The sequence below is a fragment of the Lepidochelys olivacea genome (assembly GCF_965140295.1).
Source record: "Lepidochelys olivacea isolate rLepOli2 genome assembly, chromosome: 7".
In the NCBI taxonomy this organism is placed as follows: domain Eukaryota; kingdom Metazoa; phylum Chordata; order Testudines; family Cheloniidae; genus Lepidochelys; species Lepidochelys olivacea.
This window is the reverse complement of record NC_140417.1, coordinates 107707243-107726050: the sequence shown is the minus strand read 5'-3', so window position 1 is coordinate 107726050 and position 18808 is coordinate 107707243. Positions and strand designations below refer to the sequence as shown.

The 18808-nt window shown below is 41.8% G+C and overlaps 1 protein-coding gene across 7 annotated transcripts in view; it reads right to left on the bottom strand.

Annotated features, from left to right (window-relative positions):
- The window catches only part of FGFR2 (fibroblast growth factor receptor 2), a 96118-nt gene extending 78592 nt beyond the window's left edge, over positions 1–17526 (bottom strand). For 4 of the 7 annotated variants that reach the window (XM_084634861.1, XM_084634862.1, XM_084634859.1 and 1 more), the window contains exons 1-2: positions 17024–17526; positions 11062–11319 (exon numbers count right to left, since the gene is read on the bottom strand). In XM_084634861.1, coding sequence (XP_084490987.1) covers positions 11062–11236 — 175 coding nt within the window. In that variant the 5' untranslated portion in view covers positions 11237–11319; positions 17024–17526. The remainder of the gene's footprint in view (positions 1–11061; positions 11320–17023) is intronic. The other 3 variants (XM_084634860.1, XM_084634864.1, XM_084634865.1) reach the window with 1 other exon arrangement.
- Between the last annotated feature and the right edge of the window lie 1282 nt (positions 17527–18808).

Here is an 18808-nt window from a genome sequence, read left to right as displayed (position 1 = left end):
CTATTGTTAATACATTACTCTTAACTTAAAACCATGGCGTATCATCTGACTTTGGTCTGTCCCAACTACTATCAAGATTCAAAATCTAGTTGGTTCCATTTAAATGCTAATGCTATTTGCCCTGCACAGCCCCAAGATCAGGAGCTGAGGCATGGACCAAATTCTGACCTTTGTGTAATCTGTCAGCTCCAAGGGAGTTTCTCCAGATACAAGCTTTAAGTCAGAGATTCTCAAACTGTGGTCTGTGCACCACCAGTGGTCCGTGAGCTCCATTCAGGTGGTCTGTGGATAGTTCCCTCTAAGGTGCGCTCCTGGGCGGCCGCACATGAGAGAGTGAAGGGCCACCCACCTAATTAGTGGAGCCGTGCAGGCGTGGCTTCACTAATTAGGTGCCTGGACCCTGGAGAAGATGCATATGTAAGGTGAGGTGGTGGCCTTGTGGGGAATAGCGGGTAGGTGGGAGGGGGAAGTGGGGTGAGAAGAGGGGGTGAGGGGAATCTGGGCTGCGGCGGCCAGAGAAAGAGGCAACTTTCCCCAGCTGCAAGGCTGCAACTGCCAGGGAGAGACAACCCTCCTTCCCTGCCCCAGCTTGGGGGCTGCTGTGGCAGGGGAGAGAGGGCACATCCATCGCATTAGAAAGGTAAGACTACTGATATTAAAATATGAGTTGTGCGCTTTTATTTGTAGAACAAAAAAAGTTAACTATTAATTTTTTTTTATATAGCACTTTTATCCAAAGCGCTTTACAATAGTTAGTTAGCTAATGGTACAAAAAACATTTGGAAAGATCATTAAGTGGTCCGCCGAGACCCTCAGCAATTTTCAAGTGGTCCTCAAAAAAAAAAAGTTTGAGAACCACTGCTTTAAGTATTTTAAACTGCAGAATCTGTAGACTAGTCTTTTCTACCTCCCACTTTACTCCCAGATGGGCTGTTTTTTCAGAGCATTCCCTTTCCTGACATGCTACCTAAGGCTGTCAACACAGGCCTTTTAATCAAATATAGCCACTTTGGTTAACCAGCATTAAAGCCTGGTATCATATATCAGTATTCATATTGCTGTAGCAACCAGAGGTCCCAGGCAGGATCAGGGTCCCAATATGCTAGAGCTGTATTAGCACACAGGAAGACACAGTTCCTTTTCCAGAGAACTTACAGTCCACCATTCTGATCCTGCAATGTACTGCATGGGATCAGACACCTGCACCTGTGCAAGGCCCCACTGGCTTCAATGGGGCTCTGAGCATAGGGCTGTGTCTTTGCAGCTCTCAAAGCAGGGTCAGGGCCTAATTTAAAACAAGATGCAACCAGTGAGAGTAACAAACAATAACACCTGGGGAAAGGGAGGACACTGTTACAGGATGAGGCAGTTACACAGGCTAGATATATTCACAGCTTGATGGTCCCAGAGTCATTTTAAAAGGTATGGGTATTTTTAATACAGTATAAATAAATATCAAAGTGATTCCCTGTCCCAGAACTCTCTCCTTGGCAGTAGGTAATATTAGTGAAAGATGGTCCATTGGGTCAATTTTTTTTTTTAACTGCTAACTTAAGATGCTGTATCTACCACCTAGCAGTGGTGTGCTGTAGATTTATAACAAGGCCTGCATGTTAATCCTGAATGTATTACAGAAGTATCTGCATTTCTGTGGTGAGTGAAGACTTGCAGATGCATTTGAAAAAGCCTAGAGAATTAAGGGAGCTAGGCAGGAGCTATGGGCACAGCAGGAGAATTGCTGAGGATTGATTCTGCCTGCCTGGTTTAAGGGTCCTGAGCTGCAGACAGTGCAGTGGATGGGCCTAGATTCCCTTAACTCCCCTTTAACAGAAAGTTAGATTCAAAGGGGGCCTCCAAGAGCCTTGAAGATAAGGACCAGCCAGCGTTCCCCCCAACTATATATAAGGGGAGGCCCTTGCACAGAGGGATAGAAGTTAAGGTCCTTACCCCAAGGATGTGCTACTATATAGATTCAAACCAGCTGGGCTGAGTGGACACAGTGTAAGATCCAGCGTGATCAGAAGGGACGCTGATGCACTGAGACACTAGAGTACAGTTAAGTATTTTTTTATATTTCCATCTGTTTCCAAACTAAACATTTATTTTAAGCAAATATTAATCTTTGTATAAAAGGAAGGGGATTCAACTATTTCTACTGAAGTTGGAAAGCTAGTGTAGAAAATATTCATTACGAATTATGCCACATTTATTACTGCAGTGCCATAATAGCCCATTGTCTCGTATATATTACAACCTCACATAGTTGCAGTTATGTCAGGATTTTTATTGTAAACTCTGTTTTAATGAGTTTGTATCTTGCCTGTAAAAATTTACTATGGGCTAAAATGTAGTTACAAGTTCTCTACTCAGGAGTAACTATTTTAAAATTAAAAAAATACACACCCATTTAATTGTTTTAGTTTTTTAGTCACAAGTTAAAGAAAAAAAAGAACTCAACCAGTCTGAAATGTTTTTGGCCCAGAAAAAAATAAAAACCAAAAAATAAAACAACCCCAACCCCGCCCCCACAAGATTATAAAAAAGGGACTGGGTTTAAAATGTATCAAATTAGCCTACCATGCGCAATTGTTTCTGATACTTTGAAAAAAATTCAAATATAGCTGATGTGCTGAAGTTTTAACACATGTTAGGGTATGATCAGTACAGCAGTATAATATGCACATGCCTGCAGATTTAGGTCTTGTCCATGCTAAAGGTTCATAAAGTTCAGAATGGATGTTCATGATCATCTACTGTGACTTCTTGTACAACATAGGCCATAGAACTTCACTCAACGATTCTTGCTTCAAAACTTGCTATTGAACCGGAGCATGTCTAAATCTTGCTGTAAAGAATTCTTCTGATAGAGAATTTACCACATCTTCTGATAAATCTTTTCCCGTGGTTCATTACCATAGTTAAAAATTTGAATCTTAATTTCAGTTCAAATTTTTCTGAGCTCAGCTTCCAGACATTGGATTTTCTTGGCGCCATACAAAAAAGAACCAGGGTTTGTTACTACCACTGTTTAATCCTTTAATGGGGACAAAGCCTTGCTGTCCATGACTTTCACTATAAATGGCTCAAAGTTTTATCAAGTCAAAATTATTTTTGTTCATATATCTACAGTCCCTTGCCTTTTACAAAGCATGCAGACCAAACTGAAGTATTTTGTATTGTCCTATCACCTACTGACCACCTATCTGAATTTGCTGGCAGAGGAGAAAATCTTTGTATCCATGCTGGTGTACTTTTAACTATGCTGCTTTGAGCTCAGAGATGCAGATTAAAACTAAAACTAAGTCTGTCTTTTTAAAGGTCCAAAGGTTGCAGTGAAAGAAGATAACCTTTAGTGAAGATGCTAGGCTGTCCCATAATCCCTAGCACAGGGACCTAAAGGAATCCCCCAGTATTATTGCTTAGCTACTTCACAAACAGGACACATCTCTGTGCATCATGTGGCTGGTCTTCTTACTCTGTTTTGGGGAGGAGTAGGAAGAAGGATTCTGATGCTTCATGCCATTCCCCAATGCCTTTAGATTCGGAGCAGGAACCATCTAACCACAACCAACCAAAAAATACAATACTTTAGGAGTGGCAACCTGGCACACATGCAGATGGAATCTGAGGAACAGCTTACTAGATTCCAGAGTCTGAATCAAGACTCAAGGTGCCCGGGGTTCCCAGAGCAATAGAACCCACGGTGATTAGAGAGTATGTGTGAGACTTTCATACACTTTGAGTGTAGGAGCCCAGTGGAAGTGGCCATCAGACCATTTTCTAAACTGCTTTAGTATTGTGTTAACAGAAGTCAGAGCTAATGGCTTATATTTAAAAATTAAACGTGTTCTTTAAATATTGGAGCTCTTTTTTATGACTGTAAGGCCATGTCTACACTAAGAAAGTACTCTGATTTTACAGAAGTCGATTTTTGGGAAGAGATTGTATAAAGTTGAGTGCATGCGTCCACACGAAGCACATTAGTTCGGCAGGGTGCGTCCACAGTACCATGGCAAGCGTCGACATTCAGAGCGGTGCACTGTGGGTAGCTATCCCACAGTTCCTGCAGTCTTGGCCCCATCAGGCATTGGGAGCTCAGCCCATTGGGATTCCTAATGCCTGATGGGTCCAAAAATTTGTCGCGGGTGGTTATGGGTAAATGTTGCAGTCAACCCTCCCTCCTTCCCTCCATGAAAGCAACGGCAGACAATCATTTCTGGCCCTTTTCCCTGGATTGCCTGAGCGGGCCATAGCACAGCAAGCATGGAGCCTGGTCAGCTCACCGCAGCAGTTATGACCATTGTAAACACCTCGCGCATTATCGTGCAGTTTATGTAGAACCAGCACCTGAAAAACCAGGCGAGGAGGTGACGGCAGTGCAGTGATGAGGACATGAACACACTTTTCTCTAAAACCGCATTCCCCCGCAATTTGGAGATCACGGGGCAAATGGGGCAGGCTCATGCCGTGGAACACAGATTCTGGGCACGGGAAACAAGCACAGAGTGGTGGGATCGCATAGTGTTGCAGGTTTGGGATGATTCCCAGTGGCTCCGAAACTTTCGCATGCATAAGGGCACTTTCATGGAACTTTGTGACTTGCTGTCCCCTGCCCTGAAACGCAAGAATACCAAAATGAGAGCAGCCCTCACAGTTCACAAGCAAATGGCAATAGCCCCGTGGAAGCTTGCAATGCCAGAGAGCTACCGATCAGTCAGTAATCAATTTGGAGTGGGCAAATCTACTGTGGGGGTTGCTGTGATGCAAGTAGCCAACGCATTGAGCTGCTGCTATCAAACGTAGAGACTCTGGGAAATGTGTGGGTCATACTAGATGGCTTTGCTGCAGTGGGATTCCCTAACTTGGGGAGGAGGGAGGTCGGTTAAACGGGGGCTGCAGCGGCAGTCTGTGATCCTGCTGCCGTTCATGAACCTCCACCAGATGCCGGACCATGTCTATTTGATCCCGCAGTAGCCCCAGCGTTGCCTCATGCCTCCTCTGATCTTCCTGCCACCACCTCTCCACACGTTCATCGGCCACTGTCCTGTACTCTGCTGTTGTGTCCCTCCACACATTCTGCTGAACTCTGTCAGTGCCGGACAACTGCATGAGCTCAGAGAACATTTCATCGCGCGTCCATTTTTTTCACAGCCTTATCTGAGATAGCCGTTGGGATGGAGGAGGGAGGCTTGAAACATTTGCAGCTGCTGGAGGAAAAAAAGGGAGTGATGTATTTAAAAAGATACATTTTACAGAACAATGGCTATACTCTTTCACGGTGAACAACACTATTCACATTACATAGCACATGTGATTTTGGTCGCATTTTGCGTCTTATATTGCATGCCTGCGGCTTTGGTGTTAGAGATAACACACGCAGTGCCGGGCAACAGAATTAGGCTTGCAGGCGGCCATGGTAAGCCATAGTCTTTTGGCTTCGGCAACCTTCATAACAGCAGCGCCCTCCTCTCCCATACCAAGCAAAGACGTTGAGTTGGCCATTTAGTGCTGCAGTTTTCCTGTTAACGTGCAGCAACAGAAACCAAACTAACCGCACCGCCTGCCCCGTATCCAATTCTCCAGGATGATCACTTTACCCCTCACCCCACCGCGTGGCTGGTATCAGGGAAGATTCCTGCTAGCCAAACGCGAACAGCTCAGCACCAATGCCCCCGCCCCCACCCCACCCCTGACCGCATGGCTAACTGAGGGGAGGATTTCTTTTCAGCCACAGGCAAACAGTCCAGTAGGAATGGCCACCTCTGAATGTCTCCTTAATTAAATTCCCCTATTTCAACCAAGTTACCATGAATGATATCACTCTCCTGAGGATAAAACCGAGAGATAAAGAACAGATGTTACTTGAATGCCAGCAAACATCGGGACCATACGCTGCCTGGCTTTGTCATGCAGTGATACCAAATTACTTGCTACTAGCATGGTGTGGTAAAGTGTCCTACCATGGAGGACGGAATAAGGCTGCTCTCCCCAGAAACCTTCTGCAAAGGCTTTTAGAGTACCTCCAGGAAAGCTTCATGGAGATGTCCCTGGAGGATTTCCACTCCATCCGCAGACACGTTAACAAACTTTTCCAGTAGCTATACTGGCCAAGAATTCATCCAAAGTCCTCAGGGCTACCTAATCATTAAAAAATGCTTGCTTTTATAACATATATTATATTTTAAAAGGTACACTCACCAGAGGTCCCTTCTCCAGCTTCGTTGGGTTGGGAGGATATTTCAGTCAGGGTGATAAAAAGATCCGGGCTGTTGAGGAGAACAGTGTGCTGTGTGCTCTCCTCAAGCTCGCCCTTCTCCTCCTCCTTATCTTCCCCATCTGCAAAATCCTCAGGCATGGCGGAGAGTACCCCACCATCGGAGTCCACGGACGGGGGGGTAAGGGGATAGTGGTGGTGGTCCCCCCTAGAATTGCATGCAGCTCAGTGTAGAAGCGGCATGTCTGGGGCTCTGTCCTGGAGCGTCCGTTTGATTCTTTGGTTTTCTGGTAAGCTTGTCTGAGCTCCTTAAGTTTCACGCGGCACTGTGTTGCGTCCCTGCTGTAGCCTCTGTCCCTCATGGCCTCGGAGATTTTTTGAAATGTTTTGGCATTGTGTCTTTTAGAACATAGTTCTTATAGCACGAATTCCTCTCCCCATACAGCGATCAGATCCAGTACCTCCTGTTTAGTCCATGCTGGAGCTCTTTTTCGATTCTGGGACTGCATGGTCACCTTTGCTGATGAGCTCTGCATGGTCACCTGTGCTGATGAGCCCGCCTGGCCAAACAGGAAATGAGATTCAAAAGTTCCCGGGGCTTTTCCTGTACACCTGGCCAGTGCATCTGAGTTCAGAGTGCTGTCCAGAGCAGTCACAATGGTGCACTGTGGGATAGCTCCCAGAGGCCAATACCTTCGAATTGCGTCCACACTAACCCTAATTCGAAACGGTGATGTCGATTTCAGCGCTAATCCCCTCATTGGGAAGGAGTACAGAAATCAGTTTTAAGAGCCCTTTATGTCGAAAAAATGGCTTTGCTGGGTGGACAGTTGCAGGGTTAATTCGATTTAACGCTGCTAAATCCGACATAAACTCGTAGTGTAGACCAGGCCTGAGTGTTTCAAAAGGTGCCACTTAAACACAACATGGCCACTTCCACACTAGTCTCAGAAATACCAGTTGCCTTTTTGTCTCTTAATTAGAGTTTATTCTTGCTGACAAGTGTTTCTTACCCAGTGAGCTGCCGTACCACTGGGCTGAGCAAAATGGATGCAGTTTTTCTCTAGTATGCTATAGTTACACCATGCACGACTCAAGTGAAAATTGAGTTTAAAACAGACATTTCTTTGCCCTTATCAGGCATATAATTTAAAAGGGCAAATTGGTACTTATTTTCTTCCCTCTAAAATTCTATTATTTCCTTAGATAAGAAGGCATCCCAGAATGCATCATTCTGTGACTTGACTCATACCAAAAATGTCATTGCTACCAATAGTATTTGTAGTATCACAAAATTATGCATTCTGGAATACCTCCTGCAGTCCTGAGCATAATAAGAGGATTTTACAAAGGGGAAAAAATAAAAGCTATGTTAAAATATGTTTTTCTGCCGGATGCCCCTCACAACCTGCATAATAGGGGACTTTAACTCATTTTTTTATTTTTGTTTGCTCTTCTTTTCATTTCCGATGTCTGTCCCAGCACAGGCAAATCAAGCCTGGGTAGCAATGATGAAAAAATTCTGACTTAGATTGGATTGTGTTACTTGATTTAATTGTGATTGGACTGTATTAATCAAGTGACATTAACATTAATCACAGTTCTTTGCCAGTGGATTATGAAACACTTTACAGATATTAATGAACTGCTTTAGGTATTTAATTACACCAGCTGGTATTTATGTTCATTTACTATCAGTGAATACTTGTTACTGAGTTAAATATCAAATGACAAATTATTAGCCACTTGTGTGTCTAACATAAGCATACATCACCCAGGGGGATACCCATCTGAAGAGATTGTATACCCTGCTACTCCTACATTTTAAGACTAATTTTAAACTATTGTGTTTTTCACAGGGCTTGAAATTAGGCTGTGCTTTATGGAGAGTTTAAATTAGGACTTTAAAAACAGTACTAAATTAAAAACAATTGTTCCTGAAATTGTGGGGAAAAGGTGGAAATAGTGAGTCTGGGTATACAGAGCGCAGTGTCAAAGTCCTGCATGGAGGGGACTAAATTAGTTAGCTGGCAGGCTTCATAACAGACAACTTGGGTGAGGGGAAGGTCAAGGGTTACCTTGCCCTTTATCAAATGTGTGTCTAAACTAATTATTCAGTTCACAAAGTAACCCTATGTGTGCGGTCAACTCCCCCCACCCCACCCCACCCCAGCATTTTAAGTGCTGGCTGCAATCAAAAGACTGCATAATGTGAGTGTGCTATAACAGAAGAACTCCATTATATGCTGTCGAATATGCTTATTTCTAAACATCACAATAATTTGAAAGTGGAGATTGTGTTACTCCCCCTGCTCAGAACTACTCTTCCCGCCCCATAACATTTAGTGCTAGGTATAATTCTACAGACATACAAGCAGGCTTAAAACTGAGTCCTTAACATTCTGCTGCTGCAAACACTGCTAATGTTAGTTCTTACTAGGACATGCAGTAGGACCCACTCCAATCAGCAATAAGTGTTGGCAGGCATAGGTGCTGGAACTAGGGCTGCTGGCAGTGCGGCCGCACTCCCTAGCCTGAAGTGGCTTCCGTCATATACAGCGTTTACAGTTTGGTTCAATAGCTCTCAGCACCCCCACTATACAAATTGTTCCAGCACTCCTGCTGGCAGGATCGGGCCCTTAGTGAGTATACATGACACTGCAAGATAAAATGGCTTGGTTTTGATAGATGTAGTCTACTGTGTAACTATTATTTATTACGGTACTGCCTAGAGGCCACAGTCAGAATCGAGCTCCACTGAGCCAGTTGCTCTATAAACAGACCGAGATGAGCTCTCACTCAAAGATATACTGGAAATAAGCAAAAAAGAGTTTTTATTTCCCAAATCTCCAATATAATCCCACACGGTTCCCTCTATTCTGCAACATGAAAGCTATTATGCCATTAATTCAAAAGCCTATTTTCGCTTTGCTGGTAGTAATTCACTGTTCTCACATCTGAAATTGTTTTATGTAAGTGACATTCCTGCCCAGGGAAAAATTTTTAACTTCTTTTCAATAATTTACACTCTGATAAGATCCAGATTTCATCCAGTGGATACTCATTTTGTAGGCATCATATTTTAGAATTGGAAGTTTAAAATAAAAATGATGGTTATTTCTTCCCTATAAAACTGAAAAATGATGATGACCGTAAGATGAAAACATTTATCTTTTACTATACTGCCCTGCAATGAAATCACATTTCTTCTGCATTAACCCTTAAACCATAAGCCCTTGCCATAAACAGCAGCCCTAAAATCAGAATCATTCATGATTTTGTCATGCTCCCAAGAAGTCAAGAAAGCACCTGGTGGGCTATTAAACAAACAGGTCCCTTAAGCAGTGATGAGAGTTTGGCCCTTTTTTTGTTTGTTTGTTTGTTTTAATTCTCATATTACCATGAGCAAAATTACTTTGCTACCAATAATCTCTACTGATGACAGACTTCAGTATTACAATACTTTGTTAATATTTTTATGAACGTACACTAGGGGAGAGCACTCATATCTAAATAATCCAACCTCACTCATCTATAAGAATGTATTAGGAATTTATTTTTAAAATTCACTAACTGGTAACCCTATTTTTAGACATAATGGGTTGAAACAAAGAAGTTCAGCGTTAAAATACATTGAAGAAAACCAAAGCGGTATTCCTGTATGTGAACAATATAACAGAGAGAGGCGAAATTATTTAAACAATGCTTGCGGGATAGGAAGGGGCCAATACACAATTATTTTGAGAAGACTGTTTCGACAGCCCAGTTATTAGAAAATGTATCCGTGCGCTGTATTACAAGATAACTTTATTAAGAAACAACCATCCCCATTGAGGTGCCTAGGGGGCCAGTGAGGGTGCTGTACGGCATAACAAAAAATATACTTAAATACAATAAACATGTTATAATAAAAACACCTTCTTAAAAGTCAACAAATAAATCAGTTTGGCACAAAGATATCTCTAAAGAAACAGTTTCTGGCACATTTAGGCTCAAAATATTAGATTTTATAAGAACTTGTTTGTATAAAGCATACTATAAATAGAAATGTTCCCACTATTCTTTGTTTTCACTGGAATTAATATATTAATTTTAAATATATAAGCACAAACTCTGGAGTGTGTGGTTTGCAAATCCTTACAGGGGAATGCTTAAATCCAGACTATATATAATTGTATAACACTATAACCCAAACTAAATATATTAGCACAAACTCTGGAGTGTATGGTTTGCAAATCCTACATTATATCTATCTAGTGTGGATTTAAGCATTCCCCCGTAGGATTTGCAAACCAGACACTCCAGAGTTTGTGCTGGGGCATTAGAAACAATAACAGAAATTGACCATAAACAAAAATAAAACTGAGTAACCCGTTTTCATTCTCCTAGCAGAGTTAACTGCAAAATTACATAATCAGCACAAATGATGAAAAATAAATGGGATTTTTTAAAGACATTTATGCTTCTTATATATATATAAGCTCAGAATGTGTAACAGATGTGTACAAACACAGTGGCTCCATTCAGCTAGGAGATGAATTCTCTTAAAGGAAACCACAGACCCATTCCTGCAATCATATACTCACAAGCTTAACACTACACACGAGCAAAGGTCCGAATGAAGTCACTGACACAATTCACCTGCATAAAATTAAGTACATGCACATTTGCCGGATCGGAACCCATATTTGGAAGGGAGAGAATTAGAATACATGAAACTATTTCTGGACTAACCTGACACTTTCTCAATGTTTATCTGGGCAAATAAACTAATTTAGTTATATTTCAGGCACCATTTCAAATGAACTTATTTTGACGCTGAAGTATTCTAATCTAGAGAGCCTTACCTTCAGGTTCCAAAGTGGTGTCTTGAACAACTGAATTGTATGATGGCCGAGCCAGGGAAAGTCCAGCCATGGCGACCACCACCAAGCATATAAGGCAACCCGAATTGCAGCTGACCATCTTTTTAGTGCGAGTTCCTGGTCCTTTTCCATATATCCATGTGGACTTTAATCCCATCTGAACACTTCTACACAAGCATGGACTGAAAGCAGTGCCTTCAGCCTTGATAAAAAGCTTCTCACTTGGAACTGTTGCTGCCACTGTAGGGAAGAGAGATTTAGTAGTGTCAGTGAAATCATCTTGAATGCCAGTTGAAAATCTTCACAAAAACCCAAGGGGGGGAGAAATAGTTTTACAGCTTTGAAAGGAGAAAAGTGAGTGATTTTTCATTTTCTGTTAACAGTTTCCATCATCACCTCGGGCATAACCAAGCCCTTCTTGATTTCACAAAATTGTTCCTCAGCACATATTTAAAGAACTATTTTAATCACAGAAAAATATACAGCTTGCTAAGAAATACAAAGGCACACATGTGCAGACACGTAACCCCTAATGCTACAAAAGTACCACAATTATACAAATTCTATTCTTGCTATTGTTTGAACATATGTTTGAGTTTGCATGGCCTTTCGGTCCCTCACCTATATAGCTGTAGAGTCAGCTAAGTTTTAAAAAGAAAAGGAGGACTTGTGGCACCTTAGAGACTAACCAATTTATTAGAGCATAAGCTTTCGAAAGCTTATGCTCTAATAAATTGGTTAGTCTCTAAGGTGCCACAAGTCCTCCTTTTCTTTTTGCGAATACAGACTAACACGGCTGCTACTCTGAAACCTAAGTTTTAAAGCAAACCAATAATGTTCCACATAGAAATATAGTATTTTTCAACTTTTTGCCACTTAGATCTTCCTTGAGATTTTATTTTATACTTGGGATTCCAACTGTCATGTATATTTACATTCTTCTGCATTAACTTCACTGTCAATGCAAATGTCTGCATGACTGGGACAATTAAAATGGTCCAGTTTTTGCAGCTGCACTTGCTCACTTCACTGTGTTTTGGAAAATGAAAATCTGAATAATGTTTGCCACAAAAATACATTTCTGCTAGAGATCACACAAGATCTACCATTTCTATTTGTTTACACACAAAGTATACATATAAACACACATATATACACAGGTATCTAGAGAGACATCCTTGAGAAAGAATATAGACGTGTATCAGTAGACGTTATACAGGCAAGAAAAAAAGTTTATTTCAATCTTTTTAAAACAAGCCACTTAAAAGGATGAAGAGCACCCTTTATGAAACACCAATGTACTGGAAAAAATTTAGTGCCAAAGAAACTTGCAGCTCCCACAATGGACCTGGTAATCACCACAATGGTGTGTCATGGATCAAAATGCCAGCACCAACACAGAATGGCTTAACAACTAGACCAGACACAAACTTCTCTCTCTTCCCCTCCATCCCCCGCCCCGAAACACACACAGAAAACAAAAGACTACTCCTCAGGGAATGAATAAATCAAGTGACTGCATCATTAATTCTGATCTGTGTGACCTGGCTAATGACTAATCTTAGTTGTATTAAGTCCTAACTGAAATTTCAGAGGTGGTAGTTGTGAAGAAAAACAAAAAAATCAAAAATTTCTTTTTCATTGTCCCTCTCTCTCTTCTCCCCATTCCCATCCTCCAATTATTTTTTTTTAACTGGAACTTTCTCCAAAACATCTATCCGTAACATACACCACACCCTGGTTCCTCAGCATTTAAATGGTTTGACACATGAATTCATCCTTTAATAAGTATTGCTGGGTTCATTCAGAATCTGTCAGCCTTCAGATATCCGATGAAGTGAGCTGTAGCTCACAAAAGCTTATGCTCAAATAAATTGGTTAGTCTCTAAGGTGCCACAAGTACTCCTTTTCTTTAAGCTATATAATGCATAAAACTAACCTGTCCTGTGCCTTAAATAGGAAAAATGTTGATGTCATATTTTCTGCCCCCTCAGATACTACACAGTGTAACTCAGGTTTCAGATACAGAAACGTATTAAACATTATAAAAATGTAATTGCAAGATACTTTTTGCTAATTAATACATGATGTTTCAAGCCACCGCATTTTTTTCTCCTTATCTCATGCAGATCCATACTCTGTGAAATGAAATTTAAACATTGCATGAGCTTTCATAATGTATATTGTAACAGCTATCATGAAACCTTCAATGAAGCAAACACTAGATCACTGCAAGGAATGATTTTAAAGACAGGTTAAAGCTGTAGCTCACAAAAGCTTATGCTCAAATAAATTTGTTAGTCTCTAAGGTGCCACAAGTACTCCTTTGATTTTAAAGAGGATCTGAAAAAAATGTTTAAATAAGGACTAAGCAGGAGTGAATTTGCTACCAGTTTAAGTAACTTTTGTCTCTGACTGTCTAGCAATTAGAGCAGTGGAACCAGAAGTCTGTACCTGAGCTCTCTTCCTAACTGCCATTTGACTCACTTCTTTGTGAGTTTACCCATGTGTAAAATAGGTACAATACTTAATGACTAAACAGGATGGTTGTGAGGCTAATTTAATACATTTCTATAAAGCCTTCTTTGAACTTGATTAAAGGGTATATTTAAATGTAAACTGACCGGTTTCAGAGTAACAGCCGTGTTAGTCTGTATTCGCAAAAAGAAAAGGAGTACTTGTGGCACCTTAGAGACTAACCAATTTATTTGAGCATGAGCTTTCGTGAGCTACAGCTCACTTCATCGGATGCATACTGTGGAAACTGCAGAAGACATTATATACACAGAGACCATGAAAATGTAAACTGTAATCACAGGCAAGGAAACTATCATTGCAAGAAAGAAAACTGTATTTAAAACAGGGCTGGAATATTATTTAACTCTAGTCACATTTTAATCACTAAAGAATTTTAGGCTACATTAAACCCCTGAAAAGGTTTTAAAGTATATAAATTATTCCTGCCCTCATCATAAACATTCTTCAGTACAGTAACACTAGGCTTCTGTCAAGACTCCTTCACACCTGAGTATTAGCATGGTTTCTGCATCTGAACATTTGCCAGGAGAGAATAGGTTCTCTTAATCCATGGCGCAAAGGCAGGTTTGAAATGCAGCAGATCTCTCTTACAATTTAACAGCAAAGCTGAAATCCGATATTTGCATCCAGGCATTAAGCAATTTGCATTGCTATATGTCAGCAACCCAAAAATGTTAAAGCAGCTCAAGTATCAGGGGGTAGCCGTGTTAGTCTGTGTCCACAAAAACAACAAGGAGTCCAATGGCACTCTAAAGACCAACAGATTTATTTGAGCATAAGCTTTCGTAGGTAAAACCCCCACTTCTTCAGATGCATGGAGTGAAAATTACAGAAGCAGACATAAATATACTGACACATGAAGAGAAGGGATTTCCCCCACAAGACTTTTTACCCACAAAAGCTTATACTCAAATAAATCTTTTAGTCTTTAAGGTGCCCCCAAAATAGTTCAAGAATCCCACATCTCAAAGCAGTTCCTCCCCCCACCCCACCCCCAAAAAAAGAAATGAAACCAAATTCTTTTCATATTTTAATTGCCACTGTGGCTGGTGGACAATTCTTTGGAATTTGGAAAGACCTCCTACTCTGGATAATTATGTACCTCTATCTCAATGTTTGGAACACAGCCCCAGCATGCTTTTGGCCTCCACAATTCTGGCTTCCTGACTACAATACCATAATCCCTCCTGGAGTCTCAGACTCAGTGAAAGCCACACGTAGTGTTTATTTTTCCCCTTGAAAGGGAACTCTGTCTCTCTTCTCAGCCTACACTTTGGGGAGGAGTTGTCAGCCTCCAATGATTGATCGTTCTCCTTGCCACCCGCTCATCAAGTCAATTTTCACCTCGTCACATACCTGCCCAAATTTCTTTGCCAAACTGACAAGCATGGGAAAACAACCTGGGTTGGGAGCGCAACCAAATTCCTCCAAGCTGTAGTTCAACTTTAAACACACACACAGTACTTATTCAGCAGTGGCTTTAATTAAATTCAATCATCGGAGCTCTTTTTAATCTCGTCCCATTGTTGTGTATATTATGTTTATCACTCCCCAGAGAGGTTGCAATTTGTAGAGAGCATGTTATCCAAATCAATACATTGCACACTGTAGAACACTTAGGCATCAGGGGATACCAAAATATGAATCAAGTATGGATCTCTCCTTCTAAAAATCATATGACTATCAGCTGCTGCTAAGGGAATGAGCTGTACAGCAGTTAAAAAGTGACAGTATAATTGAGCTAATGTCATATACATTATATAAAACTAAAACTCATCTCAATTCAATCTCTAAGTAGATCTGAGTATCACAGCTATTAAACATGAATTCTAGAGGACTAATGGGAACTGGCTAGCAGTTTCGGTGAGACTTCATTGTTTGGACTTTTCATTTACTTTCCTGAACTATCCTGTTTTTTCTCGAGTCTTTTGCCACCAAGAGATCGGGGGGTGGGGGGGGGGGAATCTGCATTTTAATTGACATTCCAGAGAGAGAGAGAGGTACAGAGGCTACTGATTGCTGTCTATTCAGCTCAAACAGGCTTTTCAGATGAAAATGAGTAAAGGCTAGTGGAAGATTTACAGGGATTTGGTACAAAGGAGACAATGAGGTTTTAAATGTTGATAGCGTTTCACACCAAACACATAATAGGTCACTGTTTGAAAGGGCAGTTTTACATTTAAATATATATTTCATTAGAAAGGGGAAATTATGTATCGCTTTAAAAAAAAAAAAACCCGAAAAAGTACCTAAATCATGCATGGCTAGATGAGGAACCTCTTGCACTTTTGATTTTAACAACTTTTGCTCCACGTTTTCACTAAGCTCCATGTAAAAGTCCTCTCTCCATTGACACAGATTGTTGCAACTATTGCTAAAAGATTCCATGTGTTGAGTTTATACTGTGGCCTTCCACAGCCACATAGGTTTAAAAAATTACCACACAAGCTTTAACTTGTTAGGCGTTTGAAAGACTTAGCCCCACTTTTACTGCAAGTGAGTACTCTAGATCTAGTCTTGCCCCCCAAAGGTTAGCTCCCTTTTAATTAAGAGCATGATAATGGTTTACTGATAGGCCAGGCAATTTAGATCGTGTTGTAACCACGGAATATTAATAAGTGGATTTCTATGAATTGGGTAAGAAAGATGGCATTCAATTGTTAGGAATAAACCATGTTTAGAAAAAATAAAGAAGGTTTAAGGTTTGTCAGGCTTCACTGTAATTAACAGCAAAGATGACCAAGTCCACATGCAATAAAGACAAAAAATGCAGTCTTGTAGTGGATGAGGTAATCTTTTATTGTACTTGTAGTAGCAGAAATGATACATGAGGGATGAGCATTTTCATTGCCGCTCTACCGGGCGCTCATAGCCAAAGGCCACTGTACAAAAATGATCAGGCATTCAAAATCAACCCTCTTCTTTGGGGGAGGAGGGAAGTTCCCCGATTGGATTTGTTTCCCTGCGTGCTTGGCCTCAGTTCCCTCAATCCAAAACAAAAGACATCCTCGTTAAATAAACCTGTAGGGCTGAGATCAGGCTGGCTAAGCTGACAGGGGGTCTGCAGATCCCCACTGAACAACTCCACGCTCCTGCGAGTCTAGGGCAGAGCCCGATTCGCCGCTGCCTGGCTTGTCACCAGCGCAAAGCTATTGTCAGTGGGAACGGCGCAGCGTTTTGCACGGGTGTGGACAGGTCTGCACAAGGTGCAAGGCAGGAGTGGATGGGGCTCACAGAACCGTTTGTAAGTTACAAAAAAGGGGGGGGGGAGAGAGGGAGGCCCACGCTAGAGATGGGAAAGGGATCCAGAGCCACCGAGTCCTTCCTTGCTGCGTTTCGGGTCCTTGCGACCCCAGTCCCGCTCCGCTAAGGCTCTGTTTCCTCCACCCACCACTGGTGCAATTACCTTGAATGAAAAGGCTCCGAGTAAGCGATCTGCTTTCCCCCTGCAGCAGGCGTGTGCGCAGGATGAATCAAAGTGACGAAGACAGGCTCCCTTGGGGGGGAAACTTCTCCAAAGAAAAACAATCGTGCCTCGGTTATTCCACATTCAGGCGCTCGGCCCCTCGGTGGCAAACCCAGGCTGCGGAACAGGAGCGCCTGAGCCGCGCAATTCGCACGCAAATTGCCGGGAGAATAGAGATTAAAAAAAATTAAAACGAAATAAGCCTCGATTTAATAATCAGCCAAACTTTTCTTCCCTCCACTTCTCCAGTTAGGGGCTCAGAGAGGAGATCCAGCCTTGGGGAAAGGGAAGAATAACTTCCAGCCAACACAACGGCATATCTGGGATTTTTAAAAACAAGTCCTAGGTCCAGGTCCACTCCATTCAGAATTCCGGTTGTAATCTCTAAAGCTTTGTCAAGTCTACAAACCCTTTTTTTTCCCTCCCCCTACACACTCCTCTCTTTCTCTCTCCCCTTCCTCCCTCCCCTGGTCACTCCCCGCTCGTTGAAACTCGAGCCATTTCCTGGACAGTTCTTCTTCCCTCTGCCAATCACAGCCGTCCCAGGCAATGTTTAACTCCGCAGGCTCTTCCCCCTTAGATGCACCGGGACTCGGAGCGGGGATTTCTCTGCCTCCCTCTCTCTTTTAGAGCATTCGCTCTGAAAACGCCTCCAAGTGGCACAACCAAATGAGCAGGGAGAAAATCCCCCTTTAAAATCTGCACTGAAAGAAATTTACAGGCTCCTGTCTGCCAGGCGAATCGCCCCCTCCGCCCCCATCTCATGTTGGAAACCGATCGCATTTAAAATATCCCGATATTTTTAAAAACTACCCTAACCTCTTCTAATTGTTTCATAAAGGGACTGATCCTGACCCACTGAAGTCCACAGAAAGTTGGCAATTAGATCAAGCTCTAAATAGTAAAAAGAAAAGGAGTACTTGTGGCACCTGAGAGACTAACCAATTTATTTGAGCATGAGCTTTCCTGAGCTACAGCTCACTTCATCGGATGCAAGTCCTCCTTTTCGCGAATACAGACTAACGCGGCTGTTACTCTGAAACGTCTCTAAATAGTAGTGAATTGTCCTGGCGCTAGCCTTCATAATGTATAATATTCCCCGGGAGATTTCAGAGTAGCAGCGGTGTTAGTCTGTATTAGCAGAAAAGAGAAGGAGGACTTGCGGCACCTTAGAGACTAACCAATTTATTTGAGCTACAGCTCACTTCATCGGATGCGTTCAGTGGAAAATACCTGAATTTCCACTGAAGGCATCGGATGAAGTGAGTAGTAGCTCAGGAAAGCTTATGCTCAAATAAATGTGTTCGTCTCTCAGGTGCCACAAGTACTTCATTCCTGGGCGAATTTACCCTCCTGGGAAGAAGAGAGTGAAAAAGACACAGGTGAAAGCTTAGGGGTAAAAGCTGATTTAAAAAAAAATTATCCAGCTCGGTCCCGATTCAGAACGCACGCACTTAATCACGTGCTCAGCTTCTCTCATTGAAGGCGATGGGCAGTGACATGGGTTTAAAGCTAAGCATGTACTGAAGGGTTTTGCTGAACTCGGACCCTAATTTTTAGCGGGAAAACAATCTTGCACAACATCATCCATATTAAATGTCAAGGATTCGAGCTTGAGGTGTATTATAAAGAAGCAGTAAAACAGGCAGCTTGCATATGACCGTCAACCCTCACAATTTCAGCACCACCCATTAAAACAACACGGACAAAAAAATCTTCACTTAT